This window comes from Gambusia affinis, linkage group LG17 (genome assembly GCF_019740435.1).
Source record: "Gambusia affinis linkage group LG17, SWU_Gaff_1.0, whole genome shotgun sequence".
Taxonomy (NCBI): domain Eukaryota; kingdom Metazoa; phylum Chordata; class Actinopteri; order Cyprinodontiformes; family Poeciliidae; genus Gambusia; species Gambusia affinis.
In genome coordinates, this window is record NC_057884.1 from 21123158 (window position 1) to 21140166 (window position 17009).

The window sequence follows — 17009 nt, forward strand, 5'->3', positions numbered from 1 at the left end:
AGGACCAACTTTAATCTCAGATTTCAGACTTATTTCCCAGAATTTTGGATTTTCCTCCCACCCGAAGAATACAGAATTTATTCTCAAAACTTAGATTTGACTTCTGGTCAAAGTTTAAACTTTTTCTTGGTCAGAATTTAGACTTTTTTTTTCAAAATTTAGACTTTTCCTCACAATTTAAAGTTTTTCTCGGAATTAAATTTTTTTATTTCAGAGGGTTAAACTCAGACTTTTGACAAAATTCAGATATGACTTCGCTTAATAAAACCATGTCATTTTAGGGTTGTTGGGACAGAAAAGAATCCATTTTATTTGATGTTCTGAACAGATCCAGATGCATTCATGACAGTCACCGCGGCCACTCCAACCCTCAGGCTGCAGTTTATGTTGTAGAAACTGGATACCCATAAAGCAAAGCTGCTTAACATTTATGAACTTTAAAAAAATTATCCTGCTAGTAAAACAATGAGAACAAGAGGAGGTTTTATTGTAAGGTGTAAGAAGAAATATCTGTAAAGCTAAATGGCAAAAATCCCCTTTAACAGTCAATGTTGTTTTTTTCTATGAAAACATTGAAGGTTGTGGTTTTGGGGAATTCATGGAAACAATCTGCTGGTTTGTAGGAATCAGGATGAACAGCAGGGCGGGTCAGAAAAACATGGCTGAAACAGAGAAAGATCTGAGTGTCTGCCTGCTCAGACTTCATCAAGACTTCACACATATTGACCTCAAATACTCCAGGTTCAGCAAAATGTAGCAGAAGAAAATTAACATTTAAGACTTTCTTCAAATCAAGTCAGATACTTAAAGTTTGAAACATGTTTTTAAATGTTGAGAGTCAGAGGAACATGACATGCATCTGTTTTTAAGACCAGAGGGAAGAGAAGGAAAAAAGTCATGCAAGTTCACACTTAAGAACGAGGTCAAAGTTCAACTCAAGCTGAACCTGAACTCATTCATGTTTGTAGTTCACCACCAACACATTCTGAACTAGGTTCAAAATGAGTCTGTTTACATTTATTCAGGATTTATTCAATGAAGTTTTAATTAAATCATCCATAGAACATTTATTGAGTCACTAAGTCTTTTCTGAGTAAAACGGGTAAAAATTCTAAGTCAAAGAGTCAGAATTTACCAAAAAATGTCAAACTTTTTAATAAAAAAGTAAAAAATCTGAGTAAGAAAAGTCAAAATTCTATGAAAAAACATCAGAATTCTAAGAAAAAAAGGCAGAATTTTGATAAACAAAAATCAGAATTCTGACAAAAGTTTGAATTCTTAGAAAAGTTCAAATTCGCCAAAAAAGTCAAAATTTTAAGGAAAAAAAAGGTCAAAATTTTTAAGAAAAAAGTCAGAATTCTGCTACAAAATTTAAAATTCAAAGTAAAAAAACACTCCCACCTCAGAAAGCAGCTTACTTCAAACGGAGTTTCAAAACTCTCCAGGATGCCTCCGACCATGAGGAGTCCATCAGAACCGATGTCCAGGCCGTGGTTGACCCAGTCCACGCTCTCCAGCAGCGAGCAATCCACAAACAGCTGCAGCTGATTCCTGGAGACACTGAAGGCAACGCGATGCCAGCCTCCATCGCAGAGCCCACTGATGGGGAACCTGCAACAGAACCATGAAGCATGAAGCAGCTTGTGTTGAAGTCAGAAAGAACAACTTTGTTTTTCCCCTTCAGTTTATGTTAACATCAGATTTCCACTGAATGTGTGGAAATTCTGTTTCCTGTCTCTCAAGTTTTGTTATATTTAGTGTTTTTTTCAGAATCAGTCAGTAAAAAAAAAAAAAAGCAGCAAACGTCCAAATAAAAACTTTCCAACTGTTTAACACTTTAAAAAAATACACTAAAGTCCTGCTGCTTTTCTAAGCAGAAATATGAAAACAAACCAAAACTTGTGTATTTGCAGCTAATTATGAAAATGCCAAATTCTAATCGCCAAAGATTAAAGTAATAGTGAATAATTAATTGAGTTTAGAACTACAACACAGATTTACAAACATATGAAGACGCAAACTAAGAATCTGTGTAGGACCTCCACACCAGCAGGGGGCGACCAGGAGCTAAACGTTAGACAAATGTTTGGTTTATAGATGTAAACTTAAGAAAACAGCATAAGCAAAAAGAGAAAAAGCATTTTGTTTGCTCGTTTTAAAAAACTTAAAAAACAACAAAGACATTTTCAAACATGTTTAAAAGACATTTTATTAAATTAATTTTGGTTGTATAGTAAAACAGCATGTCATATTTTTTATTTTGTTTACCATATTTTTATTTTTCAGATGTTCAGACAGAGTTAAAATGAAACAAATGTAAAATGAGATTTATTCAGTTTGAAGGTTCCCAAATTAAATTCTGCTCAGGATCCCATTTAATGAGGGACCGGCCCTGTTTACAGGGAACCTGTGAAAACTAATGACAAATACTCACTACTCTCTCTCTGACAATAATCAAACTTATTGGATATACCAGTACAGAATGTCTTTATGATTTTCACACATTGTTTTTTCTATTGCCTGTTTATGATCTGTTCTTTCCATGTTTGTGTTTCCAGAACATGAAGGAACAAGTTTCAACAAATCATTTCACCAAATGGAGTCGCCTTCAAACAAAAGCACAGGGTGCAAACAGACGTCCTGCTGCAGGCTCCTCACCACCTGGGTGCACATTTACATACAGACAGGAGGAATGCAGGACCCAGCATGAAAAAGGTTATTTTCTGCCATCTGAGCTGAATGTAGGAAGGTTTACATCATGATTTAACCAAATACTTACATATAAAACTGTAGTTAGTTCTGCTGAGGACATAAATGAGCTATTAAGTTGTTTGATATTATAAATATTTTATTAAATAAAGAACTATAAGATAATTATGTAATGTATCTGAGAGAGAGTAAATTTCAAACATTTTCTAGAAAAAATTTTTAAATTTCTGACTTAAAAAGACAAAAACTCAAATCTTAAGCGTAATCTCAAAAACTTTGTAGAATGATTTTTTTTTAGCAATTTCTAAGCCATAAAAGTCAAAAATGTTTTCAAAATTCTGCAGAAAGATTTTTTTTTGGAATTCCCAAAAAAAAAGTCACATTTCTGAGAACAAATGAATTCTCAGGAAAAAAATATTTCTGAGAAAAAGTCAGAATTATGAGAAAAAAACAAAACTTTTAAAGTCAGACTTTTTTTGTAGCCCTAATTCTCTTCTTGCAATCATTATTAAGCCCATTCTGCCTCTGAAGTTTAAAATCTGCTCTGTGAGGAAGCCTGTGAAAGCCTCATCATGAATACTCACTCGTAGTGGCGCTGTTGAGTCCCGATGAAAATGATGGCGTAGGCGCTGATCCGGACCTGCAGCACGATGTGGCTGTCTGGGCTGAGCATGGTGAACAAGCTCTGTTCGTCCCTCTGCCGACTACGAAGCTGCACCAGTAAACTGAACTCATCTGGAAACCTGGAGGCAGGAAACAAAAAACACAACAAGTAGAGAAACATAAATGTCATTTAATGGACAGGTTTTCAAATTGTTTTCATTCAAAATATGACATTCATTTTTATTTAGCCTACTTTCAATCATGGAACAAAGTACTTGTTGCACTGGCATTTTATTTTACTTATAAAGAAACATTTTCCCATGTTTTAAGTAAAAACAATCCGTGAAGAGGAAATAGCATTTTATTTTTAAGGAATTATTGATGTAAAACTATCTCCTAAATCTTGTTGAATAGTTACCTACAGGTTAGTTTTGTCTTATTCCAAGTGAACTAAGATATTTGCACTAGCAACTAGACGAAAAAATATTTGGTAAGATATTTAGTTTTTGCAGTGTAACTACTCATTTACGTCACAATTTGATGTGAAACTAAATACAGGCCAGTCCTATGGAAAAAAAACAACATGAAACATAAAAACAGAGCTACAATTGAATCAATTACCCATCAAATTATTAAGTTATGTTTCAATAGCCTAGTCCAAGTCTAGATCTGAATTAATAGGAGAAGCAATTTTTTATTAGAATTTTCTAATATGAACAAGCTTAAGCAAAAATGTACTTCTATTTTTAGTTCACAGTACGTGGATTTTCCTGAACGCAGCTCCAAATTTTTTACCAAAAAATAAATCAATCAATCACCTATTCGCTGACTTTTCCGCAAAATTAAATGTTCTCGAAAACATGTAGTTTGTAAGGCCGAAATACAAGGACGCAATTCTACTTAACATCCTATTGGCTATTGTTTGCAAAGCAGCCAATCAAGGAGAACCATTCATTTTTCCTTGGCGCTGATTGGCCGTAAGAACGGAAATAAAGAAGTCCGTCATATCGCTAATATGATTTCCACCGAGCGTATTAATGTCTATTAGGGTATATTTGATATATATTATGTATATATTTGTTTAAACTATTAAAATATGTAGCTATAATCCTTTTAAATGCATATTTGTGGATTTCAGCTATTTGCAAGCGGTTAATAACCTCAGAACATCCAATGTACGGTGTTGACATTAGCATTGCTAAAAAACATCCTAATAAAAAACATCTAAAAATCCTAATAATCCACTGCCACGTTACTGAAATGTAATAAAAGTTTACAAATATTAAAGAGATTCAAACACATTTGCAAGGCTTTGCGTGAATATTTAAATCGGGAGAAACAAACCTGTCCCTGAAAATCTGCTGCATGGGGAGCGTTAAGGTGGCGTACTGTCCGACTCTGATTATCGGACAGCTGGCGCCCTCTACAGTCAGGGAGGAGTTACTGCGATCTGACACCTGGGGAGAAAGCTCCTGCAGAATATTCAGTTCTTCTGTAGGGAGACAGACAGCGGATACCTGATCAAAACATCACCTATGCAATACTTAAAAATTACATCATCAGATAAAAATATGTCCCAAAAATTGTAGTAAAGTCAGATACTTTAAAATATTTTGACTCTAGTAAAAAGTAGCCATCCACAAAATTACTCGAGTGAAAAAGTATTTGGTAACAAGTCTACTCAAATGTAACAGATCAATTAATCAATCATTTAATATTTAAAAAATTACATCAACAAACTGGTCAAAATATAAAGTTAAGTGGAAATTTGGGGGGTTTAGGACCAAAATGACAATAATTCAGATAGGTAACAGAAATAGGAAAATCAGGCAAAAGATAATTTTTCCAAATCAGTTTTTTTCAATAAGAAATCTTCAGAAACTTTAACAAAACAAAAAAAATGTGTGTCTGTGTGCAGGTCTGTGTCTGTGTCTGGTGAATGTTTGGTTAAAACATGTTTGTTTTTCATTCAGTGGGTAGAAAATCCAGAAATTTTACTCAAATAAGAGTAGAAATAATTCATAATAAATTACTCAAAGTACAGCGTAGTAAAATACTCCTAAAGTACATTTCTAAAAAAAATAGTTACTCAAGTAAATGTAACTAGTTACAACCCAACTCATTGGATTTTTCATGGGGGTCTTGCTACCCGCTTTGAGTGCCACTGCAATTGAAAACATCTGCTAACCAAAACCCACAGCCCACTACAAACACACAGCTCACTTAAAGGCCGACTACAATCTGCGGCGCGGAGCGTTTTAAAGGGATTTCTGCTAGCCACAGCGCAGCGCGTTGTTCTACCTCGGCCCCCACCGCCTGGTTTCCTGCCAGCGGTTAGAAGTTATACGAGAGGCTTTTATTTTTACCCCCAGAGAGCAGCTAAAGTGCCATTCATCATGTGTAGCCTACAGGTGTTTTCCTTGAACAGCTTTTTTCTTTATTATACCTGGAGAAAGTGAGTCACTGGTGCTGATGCTACAGCAACCTGACAACTGACAGGGACCCGTCTGAACAGAGATGCCAGCGGGATTATGTAACAGCTGGTTCCAGGATTAATTAGGGTGATGTGTTTGAAGGAAAAACACCAACCCGACCTGCCGTTGTCAGAGGGATCTTAAAGAAAGTACTTATTAAAGAAACGCCCTCAGGGACGCCACGGTACCGACATGTTTCAGGCGGCTGGAGCGCCGCCAAACACCGCAGAGGCTCAGGCCCAACTCCTGTCAGCCATGTTTTAAAATAAATGAGGCCGTGTCTGTCAGCCCCTCCACAAGCTCGTTATCTCTTCCTGAAGAGAAACCCAGGAAAATCTCTGGTCCGCTGAGTGCCACACTGCAAAAACACAAACTTTTACCAACTATTTCACTTTAGTTAATATCTTAGTTCACTTTAAATAAAACACAATGAGCTTAGAAGGAACTCTTCAGCAAGAAATAAATCCTTAATATTGCTCATTTAAAGAAAGTACTAGTTCCACAGGCAGATATTTTCACTTACATCAAGACACGTTTCCCATAAGTTGAACTAGAAGTTTTTTAATCAACATAAAATTCACATTTTGTACATTTGTATCCATTTGTGTTTCTACTGTTTCTACAAACAGCCCAAACTCTTAAAAGCCCACTCAGATGCGTTTTGGACAGTAATTTAATATTGTTTGGTATCTGGAAAATGACCAGTTGCATAAATCTGCGGAATGTAACGTCACAAATCAGCAGGCGCTGCGCCGTTACCTAGCAACCACAGCAGAATTCTGCCCGTCACTTAGCAACCAATCCTGAGTTCCTGGACTTTCCCCCACAGACCTATAAGATGTTACCATTCCAAAATACTTCCATAATACTTGGTAAATATGGTGTAACATAAATGCCAACCGTTTATCTTGGCTGCTCTCTAAAATAAAACAAGATTTCATGTCAATCAGGTCAGGTGGATACAAGTTAAAGTGTAACTGACCAAAAAAAAATCAATAAAATAACCAAATCAAAAAAGTTGATTTGGTTAAACAAATCAACTTTTTTGCCAATAAACTGTGTTTTTTCTTAATGTTTCTCTGTAAATGGCTTCACATTATTTGGCCTAAAGCATCTCACTGCTGGACTCCTTCGTCAAATGATGCTGAAGATGTTGGATTCATTTTTGTTTATCTTAGTTAAGTTTCATGAAACATTTTACATATTTTACATATTTAAATAGTTTTATTTTGATGGATGTGGGGAAAGGCGGCTGTTTGAATTGCTAACAATCTAGATAAAATCCAAACATCTCTTACTGAGAGACATTATTACATTAAAACTGAATAAAATGCAGAAGGTTTGAATCAATTTTAAACTATTTTCCAGGCTGTAATTTTGGAAAGCGGTTGTTTCTCCAAAGCTTTCATTAACAGATCATTTGAGTGCAAACTCTGCATTAATTCCCATTATTTTCCTGAAATAATCACAACAGTACAACAGTTTTCCCACTGGAGTCTCTGATTGGTTCTCATTATATTCAGGAAAGCTTCATTGTTTCCCTGCCAACCATTACGACATTACTACCAACATAATGAGAACAACAAAAACAATCAGAGCTGTAGGCAGTTACAATGGGTTCGTTGGTACAACCCAACATTACTACCAACAAAGTGAAAAAACAAAAATGGCGTCTTGGTGCAAAACATTAGAAAATCCTCCTGTGTTTTTACTTCCTGCATTATCTGCAATCAAATAATAAAACAATAACAGAGAACGGCAAGAGGAGCAGAGGGACGTTTTTATCTAAAATAAGAACATGAGTGTCAAACCCGAGGTCCGTGGCCTAAATCTGGACCGCCATAGCTGTTTATGTGGCCCTTCATAAAATCAGTTTTTAAAAGGAGCATTGAATCTAAATTTTGTTGTACAATGTTTCATTCTTACAATGATAAAGATGTTATTCCATCTCTATTACACAATATCTAAACTTCAAATCAGGTCATTTTGAAGGCCAAATACATCCAGAGAGATATTAACTCAATGCTAATCAAGTAGCTGCAGCAGGTAATAATTTATTAAATAGTTTTGACGACTGAGGAACAAAACTGTGCAACTAGAAAGCAGGAATGTTTCTTTGAATAAAAGAAAAATAAACTTTTTCTTTCTACACATTCAGTGTTTTACCAGATCAAAACTCATTCCCATATTCTCCTCTGCAGACGAGGAAGAGTGAAACAGGATTTTTCTTATTTCCAACAGAATGGAGCAGAAGATGAAGTCCTACAGTCTGGAATGCCTCGTAATTGGTTTCATCTTTCATCTTGGCTCAGATTTCTGGCGGAGCATTTAAAGAATGTGCAGTTTTTACAACAGGCTGTTAGCAGAGGTGCTAAAACTGTAAATTATCGCTTTAATTTCTCTGTTTCTGTAATTTGTCTTGTTTTCCTGGAGCTCAAAGCGACCAATAAACACCGGCATGCAGTGATCCCCAAACGCTGATGATGTTATTCTTTACATCTAAGATCCAATAACATTTATGTTCTCCGATCCTTTGGAAGAATCTCTAGATATTAATTTAATCTGATGATTTTCCATTTACATAGTCAGCAGCACCTACAAAAGTCAACTAATCGCTGCATCTGTAAGACTTTTTTCACCCAAATATGAGTATAAATGTGTTGATTTCAGACTCACTAAGATGTTTGTGAACAAAACCTCCTTTTCATCTTGTATTTCCTCCAACTCTATCAATCTTTTTGCACCAATCTACCAGTTAAGAGGCCAGTAATTTACCAGCCTGTTACTGGGATTTTTACTGGACCTGTTAGCGTTATAAAACGCCGTGGCTCCACTTCCCCTGAGCTGAACGTTACCCAGACATCCTCTGTCTGCACTGGCAGATATTACAGGACATAAATTCAACCGAAGACGTTTTACTAGTCATGTCCTACCAAGTCAGCGTTAACCTGCGGCTTCCACCGGTCAGGAAAATACTTTAGAATGACAGAAAGGTCAGTAATATCCAATTTATGCAGCTTTTTGAAGCTGTTTTTTTTACTTTAGCCAGAAAAACAAAAATGCTGACTGAGATACATCTTGTTTTTGTAAAGCTTCTTATAATAAACACATCAAATCAATTAAATTTTATTTGTATAGCACATTTCAGCAGCAAGGCATTTCAAAAGCTTGATGCCTATAAACATCAAGCTTAACATTTTACACAACAAACCAACTGCCTAAATGCTCCTGAACATTTTCTGAGCAGAAAAGAAAGTTCACTATGACTTATGAGTTAGGAACAAGTTTTGAATTTAACGGAGTCGTTTCTGTGTGGTATCAGTAGAGAAACTGTAATAAATGAAGTCAGAGGAGCTGACATGTGTTTCAGGTTTATTCAGATTACAGGAGAGCCACAGACTGATGCCAGCGGTTTACGTCATCGACCGCTCGATTCGGTTCAAACCCAATTAAATTAAAAGACTCAATCTAAAACCATTTTAGCTAAGAAAGCATTTCAAATCACTCACACATACAGTACAGACCAAAAGTTTGGACACACCTTCTCATTGAATTCAATTAGAAAATGTGTCCAAACTTTTGGTCTGTACTGTACGTTTCTGTTACCTTTAACTTTTTGGACTCAAAAGTTAAGACTTTTAATTAAAGTTTTATGTAAAATTTAAAACTTAGATTCCTGCTTTGATTCTTTCATTAATGTTTGAGAAATCCTTTATAATCTTCATGGAAACCATTGAGCTTTGCAAGACGTCTGGGAGGACTTAGCTCCGCCTTCAAGACACAGCTCCTCCCCCTTAGTTCCTTCAGACTAGCCAGCAGCAATTAGCGAACACCTGGAGTAACTTCGCATCAGCTGAGTTCATTATTGGAGCTTCTTCTCAGGTAAACGTTGGTAAAAACGTTGTTAAAGAGCCAATAGACGAGCCATGTTGTGATGATTTCCTGTAGGGGGAGCTTTAGAAACAGCAAGAGGTTCTTAAAGAGACAGAGGCCCAATTTAAAGGCATCAAATCAGAAAGTCAAATTTCTTTTAAGTCCTATTTGATGTAAACAGATTCTTTATTATATATAACTGAAGGTAACAGTTTATTGAGCTAAAAAATGACATAATTCTGCCCCTTTAAAAGGTATAATCACCCAGAATGCTGAAGCTGTCATGAGTTTGAAAAAGTCTGTAGATCTGCAGAGTTTGAACAATTTTCTGCCCCTGAAAACACAACAAACTGTAGAAGAAAGACAAATATTCATCTTTCTTTACCCGTAGTGTTTATATCAGGCACAAATAAAGACAGTTTACTCTGAATCTAAGATGCTAACCAGATTAAAAACCCAAACTAAGTTTCTCATGTTTTCTTCCTGACTCTGACTCAAAGGTCGGGAGAGAGAGGATCTAACTGCAGGGGATCCGACCCCTGCTGCAGCGACCCGGTCCACTTTTTGACCCCCGGGTCACCAAGTCTGAGATCAACCTCAATGTGACTAACCGAGACTTTCAACATCAACGTCAAACGTTTTGCTGTCGCCTCAGGTTGAAAGGCTTTCTCAGAAATGTGGGAATGTGACTGGGAACCAGTGGGGGTGAGGCTTTAAACCAGCAGGTAAAACATCGTTCATCAGGGCACAGATAAAAAGAAATGTCCTTCTGAAATCATCTTGCAAACGTGACTGAAAAGCAGTTCTGCCTCATTAAAGTGTACGTATATATTTGGGCCTCTGTCTCTTTAAGAGTTCTTGCTCTTTCTGAAACATTGTTTACCCTTTAACAACGTTTTTACCAGGGTTGCTCGGAGAAGTAGCTCCTTAATGAGCTCAGCAGAAGCACAGTTTCATTAAGTGTTGGCTAATTGCTGCTGGCTAGTCTGAAGGAGCCGACTGGAGGAGTTATAGCTTGGAAACTGAAGCTCAGAGGAGGAGCTTCGTCCTTGTAGGCGGAGCTAGGTCCACCTAGGCGTTTCTGCAGAATGGTTGTCATGGAGATTAAACTTGCATGAAAGAAACAAAGCAAGTTCTGTTTCTGATGAGTGAATAACATTAAAACAAGATGTAAAGGTAAAAAAAAGTCTATTTTACATTCTTTGTGAGTAATTTATAAACAATATAAGCAAAACCTGAGTCTATGTTCAGAACAATAACAGGATTTGGGTCCCTCTCTCCCTGCGTTTGCTGTACTTGGTTGAGATCAAGTTTGACGATGGTGACTTAGAGGATTTACTGCTCTCTGCAGGTGGGAGTTCGCATCATTACAACCCAAAGTTTTCGGTCATTTTTGTGTAAAATTTGGTAATAAACTCACAATTATTCTTCAGTACAAAAGAGTTGATGTGGTGTGAAAAACTGCAGGGATTGATTGATGTAATTTGTCGGTTTACAGACCAAAGTTGCTTTGATTTGATAGATAAAATAATATTTCGGCAAACAAATGTTATCTCCTACTTTTTGGAGTCGCATAAGAAGCTTTGGTGGGCCGGATTTGGCCCCCGGACCTTAAGTTTGATGTTTCACATAACGATACTGAATTGACCCCCTGCAGTTCTGTAAAAGCAGAGACATAAAGCCGTTGTCTAAGCCGCAGAGAACAGGTCGTACCGAGGAAGTTAGCTTTGTTTGAACAGATGTGCTTCCAGAGGCTTCGCTCCCCGGCGGACGCACGGCGGGTTGGACTCCGCCAACAAAAAGGAGCAGAGCAAGAAAAAACCGAGCTTAAACCCATTAATATGTCTGTTAGGCTGGAAATAAACAACACCTGCAGTCACCAACTGGCCCACAAACAACCCCTGAAAACTTTCCACCGGGTCAGCTCAAGCTGAAATACGTCAGCCACCACCAGAATGTAAGAATACCAGGGAGTTTTCATGAGATTGCATCCCAATATGCACAATTACAGCCCATTGTCTCTTCCCTGCCATGTTCTGACCTCCCTTCTGCGGTTCCACCGAGCCACACAGCCAGATGAGGAATGTCTGGGTCCAAACTGCAAACACATGCGGCCGGGCGGCGTGGGGCGCGAGGAGCGCACAACTTTACATACCAGCAGGGAAACCGGAGCCCAGAGGGCAGGGAGGCCACAGCAGGCCTGTAAATTAATGTTTTATAGGTGATGAAGGGCGGTTCTGGGGTGACGGTGCTCAACGTCCACGAGGCTGGAGCACGAAGAGAAAGGGAACTTTGACTAGTCCGTTATGCACAAACCAGAGTTCAGCAACCGTTACAACCCTAGGATCCAGTTCAGCCTTCAGTTCTGCCAAATGAAACTGGTTTACAGCCACAAAACCAACATGGCTGTTTGAAATCAAAACGCCTGTCAGGGCTGACGATTAATCAATCACTTTAATGATTAACCTATCTGACGAATAACTGATTATTCTGATGATTTATTTATTAATCAGTTAAAACTTTTTTGGCACGTTCTGAAAATGTTTCATTTAATCACTTACAGTGATTTTATAAAATATTAGAAATGGAATAAAATAAAAAAATTTGCTCAGTGAAACTTTAGAGCCACAAAAACCAAAATGGTTTTCAATATATAATGGAAATCAAATGATCTGTGTTTAGAATACTTCCTGATAGGGCTGCAACCTGATAACTCATCAATTCTTTTGACGATTAATCAATTACTTTTCATGATTAATCGTAAAAAATCTGCAGAATGTGACGTTAAAGAGCCACATTAGGCTGCAGAGCTGCAAGCTGCATCCAGAACCCTGCAGGTTTCAGAAAGTTCAGTGGATGAAGATCAAATTTGTCTCTGTTGAAAGATTGAAAACTAAAAATGGGTAAAAATAAATCAGATCATGAAGCCTCAGTTCTTCAGACTTCATGATCTGATGCACTCAAATGATGGAAGACAAACATTCCCGCAGCATCACAAATCCTCTACCGTGTTTAAAAAAGGGAATGAGATCTTATTCCACACACGCCTGAAACTATTAATCAAAATTATTGTGATTGATTGATTAATGAAAGAATTGTCAACTAATTTTGCAATCGATTCATTAATCATTAACTGGAGTACATAGATTCAAAGAAATAAAAAAACAACATATTCAGAGACGTAATTAAAGCAAGACGATACAAAAATATTTTAATCACAATGAAAACTCCTCTATCTGTAAATATATTTTACCCAAAACTTCACTGGCAGTTTAAGCTTCACATGATTCAAATTCACTCCAGTAATCCAATAATACTGCAATTTACGCAATAAAAATGTTTATTTTCTTATTGAAAAATAAAAAACATTTTTCATCGTCATCTCCTAAAGTATTTCTAATTTTGGTTAAATGAAAAATCTGCCATTCTTTAAAAGTCCAATTAATCGATTAATTGTTAGAATAATCGATAGATTAAACTATAACTAAAATAATCAATCAGGGAAAATATTGAAAATGCAGATCAATAATGTTCAAATCAGGAGCCACCTGTGTGTGAAAAGTGAAGGTTTCCTAATTTTAGTATCATCAGAAATTTTTATTAACATTTTCCAACTTTTCTTTACCAATAATAATAATTCTTCGTTTTGTTTAAATTGATCTTAAAGCAGCAGAGCAGGCGCACCACGTTTACGTCACAGTGCTACTGTATCGTCAGAATCAGAGGTGGAACTGAGTTTTATGTAAACTATTCCTTAATGTGTCCGATTTTTATCCCTGGCTAAATAAAACACTCAAATAAAAATATCAGCTTTAAACCAGAAGTACAAATAAAAAAAGAAATGTGCTGGTTGCTGTAATGTTGAACAACAGAATATATCATTTTTTATATGATCTCATCAATAATCTACCAATCAAAATAATACCCTTTGACCTTCTGAGTCATTGTCAGTCTGCTCTGCTCCATCTTGGTGAGGTCAGCAAAACAAATTAGCATGGGCTTAAAACTGGCAAAACGACAGTCATTAAAGTGCTTGTAAAAAGTTTAAATGCCCTCGTAAAAAGATCCAAAATATTTCAGTTTTAACAAACGGAGCAGACGAGCTTCTGCTTGTTTCACCAATAAAACGGAGTCAGAAAATCCATGAAAACTCCACTCAGCTTCTCCATTTTCCAGAAGTATTAAGTTAAATAAGTTACACTTTTGCACACATTATAATACTCAATATTTATTCATTTAGTTCACTGCACCACAGCAAAGGGTAAAATAACGCAGAAAAACTGTTAAAGAACAACTCAAAATCTCTCTTTTCTCCCTCTTTCTACTCGCAGACTCGTTTCCATAGCAACTAACAACAACGCCGCTTTATGCTTCAGGATTTAACACTAAAAAAACACTCAAACATTTCCCACACAAAGGACAGAACATTCAGTCCGCTGCAGTTTTAAGGTTTTAGGCTTGATGTTTATTTTGTAATTATTAACAAATGACTGTTGTTGTAGATTAGCTACCGCTGCTATTAGCTAAGCTAACACAGTGGTGGTTGTTTAGCTAATTTACAGACCTCCTCTCCTAACGATCTGTCAGAGTTGGTGTTTAAGTCGCCTCTTTTTATTTTGTAACTGAACCGAAACACACTGAATTCTGCACCACATCTACACACTAAGGTTATCATAGTCAAGCTAGCATAACCAACCTACTTCTTGCTATTTTTTTTTTTAATTCAAACTTTTTCCTGGCCTTGTTATCTAGTTGTTGTGTTGGCAATTAGTAGCAAAACTTTATCTTTCATATATGAGGCATTCATGTAAGATTTGGTGCGTTTTATTAACAACTTCACAGCTAAAACCAATGCTAGTCATTGTCGGCATGCAGCTTTTTGCCCTCCAGCAAGAAGATGGGGTTGGGATCTTGAGCATGTGATGTCATGATGCAAGTGGTCTAAATATCCACTGAACTCTGATCCAGAACCGCACACCATTCTGGGAGATATAGGGAAAGGAAAGACTTTAGCCATTCAGGCTCTACCGCCCAGCTAAGCTAGGCTGAGTAACTCACTTACTCTTTGATTGCCTAGCAATGACCTGCTGAGTAATTAGCGCAGCAGCAGTTTCAAGTTTTTCTCTTAAAACCAGGTTAAACAGGACAGGTTACATCACCAGTTTGCTACTATTTCAGATATTTAAAAAAATCTATATTTATCAATATTGACTGATATAAAATACACATATCATAACATGTTTCTCAGTCCTATCTTAAAAGTTTTTTTGTCTTCCTTTTCTTACAGGACTGATTATTTGTAGTTTATTTATAGATCTTTAGGTTTGCCAGGTTTTAACAGACTGTGGCAGCACTGATTTCTTCTGACGTAATTCCTTCCAACCAGCAAACCGTTCACCAACAAACCAAAAGACATAAAGCTCCAAACAGACGTGATCTCTGAGCTCTGAGGGAAATATTTTGATTCATGCAGCACCGTGATAAACGCTGGCAAACTGTGAGGAGAGAGAGCGACGGACTTTACGACTCAATCACAAGAAAGTAAACAAATCCTCACAAGTTGAAGAAGACATGACAGACGGCGGTAAAAAGCGGTTTGAAAGCGAGGGAATAGGTCAACAAAAATGAAATTAATGGCAAAGAAAACAGATTTTAAGTCCTTCCCTCTGGCTGGTTTTATAATGTCGACTGGGCTGTCAGCTCCGGTTCCTCATCAGTCAGACAAATACAGACAAGAATCTTCTGCAGTTCATCTTTAGTGTGAAAGTTTGTAGACACCTTCAAAAAGCTTCATTTCAGCCCTTCATGTCATTCACTGAACCCAAACATTCGACCCAGAAGGACTGACGTGTTCAGTACAGGAATTTGTTTATGTTACAAAACCTGAATAAAATATTCCACTAAAGTCAAAACAAAAACAATTTCACAGCTTTGATGTTTAGATATAATTAGCTGCTCAACGTTTACACTCACACGTGAAAATGGCTCCAAACAGATGAGCAATTACACACCTGTACATGTTTGAAAAGCAGAAGTGGAGCCTCCTCCACAACCAACGAGAACGCAGCAGGTGGTTTCTGGATGGTGAGTAAACAATAAAACACTCGTCTTTACCAGCAGCCATTGCACAGCAGCGGTAAAACCAGCTGACCAAACGTGCTGGAGCTGCGCTGGGGTTGCTAGGTAACGGGCGGAACTCTGCTGGGGTTGCTAGGTAACGGCACAGAGCCGACAGAATGCAACTCAACAAAAAACAACTTGTTTTCAAGACACCAAAAGACATTTAAATTACTTCTAAAAAACGGCTGGGTGTTTTTTTAAGTGCTTGGCTTGTTTTTAGAAGCATCTTAGACTCAAACGGAAATATAAAAACATGCAAAATGTTAATTTTGCATAGTAACCTCTGTGTAACTCCTGGAAGCGTAACAACAAAATACAAACTACAAATTAAATTCAATTTATTTACATTCCTCCTTCCTTCAAACGGATACAATCGACCTGATTGTTGCAGGACGACACAAACAGGAATATTTATTTAACCCGGCAGAAAACTTTGTTGGTGTGACGGGGATGAAAGGGTCAATTATCGTTTTGACAGTTTAATGATGAACTGAGCATTTAAGTCTCAGACATTGTAAGGACTTTAACTGACTATGCACACATATATATATATAGATATCAAATACTTGCAAAAGTTAGCATTTGTCTTTAAATCCTTCTAGACGGTGAGGGCAGCGTCTGACGGACAGAACCTGCAGGGTTGTGATGGAAGCAGCATTACGTCACCTGGCATGTATGAAGCAAAACAAACACATTAAGGCCGTTAAAAGCATCCCAGCTGCAGAGGCTACAGCTGACCTTCTGGTTTTGTTTTGGCTTTAATGATGAATTAAGGTAATGAGAGAGATTAGCATGTAGAGCCAGGTGCCGTCATTAAGACGTCAATTTGCACCAGATTCACTCGGGTTGCTGAAACCGTCATGATGAAGCAACAAAACGATGAAATGCGGCGAAAACGAACAGAAAAACGAACCGATTATTTGTTACGGACTTTATTGATCATTGAGAATGGGTTCTTGCGTTATTACCATTACAACACGATCATTTATTGCAAAAAACTTCTGGAACGATTCATCATCAAGATTGATTTGTTGTGGTGACAGGACCAGCTTAGATTATGTTTGCTCAGACTTAAATTTAGCTTGCACCAAGTTTCTACTGTAAAGTGCCATAAATAGTCACGGTTGCCATGACAACGGCTCACAGAGATGTTGGCGTCCAAACTGTTTCAAACCACAAATTAGTCAAAGTCAAACCGACAGTGTATATGTATATATTTTTCTTTGAAAT

The 17009-nt window shown here is 37.1% G+C and overlaps 1 protein-coding gene across 1 annotated transcript in view; it reads right to left on the bottom strand.

Moving 5' to 3' along the window:
- si:ch211-196i2.1 (collagen alpha-1(I) chain) overlaps positions 1 to 17009 on the bottom strand; it is a 78816-nt gene that overhangs the window by 55397 nt on the left and 6410 nt on the right. The window contains exons 2-4 of the mRNA XM_044095731.1: positions 4657 to 4804; positions 3294 to 3452; positions 1419 to 1611 (exon numbers count right to left, since the gene is read on the bottom strand). Coding sequence (XP_043951666.1) covers positions 1419 to 1611; positions 3294 to 3452; positions 4657 to 4804 — 500 coding nt within the window. The remainder of the gene's footprint in view (positions 1 to 1418; positions 1612 to 3293; positions 3453 to 4656; positions 4805 to 17009) is intronic.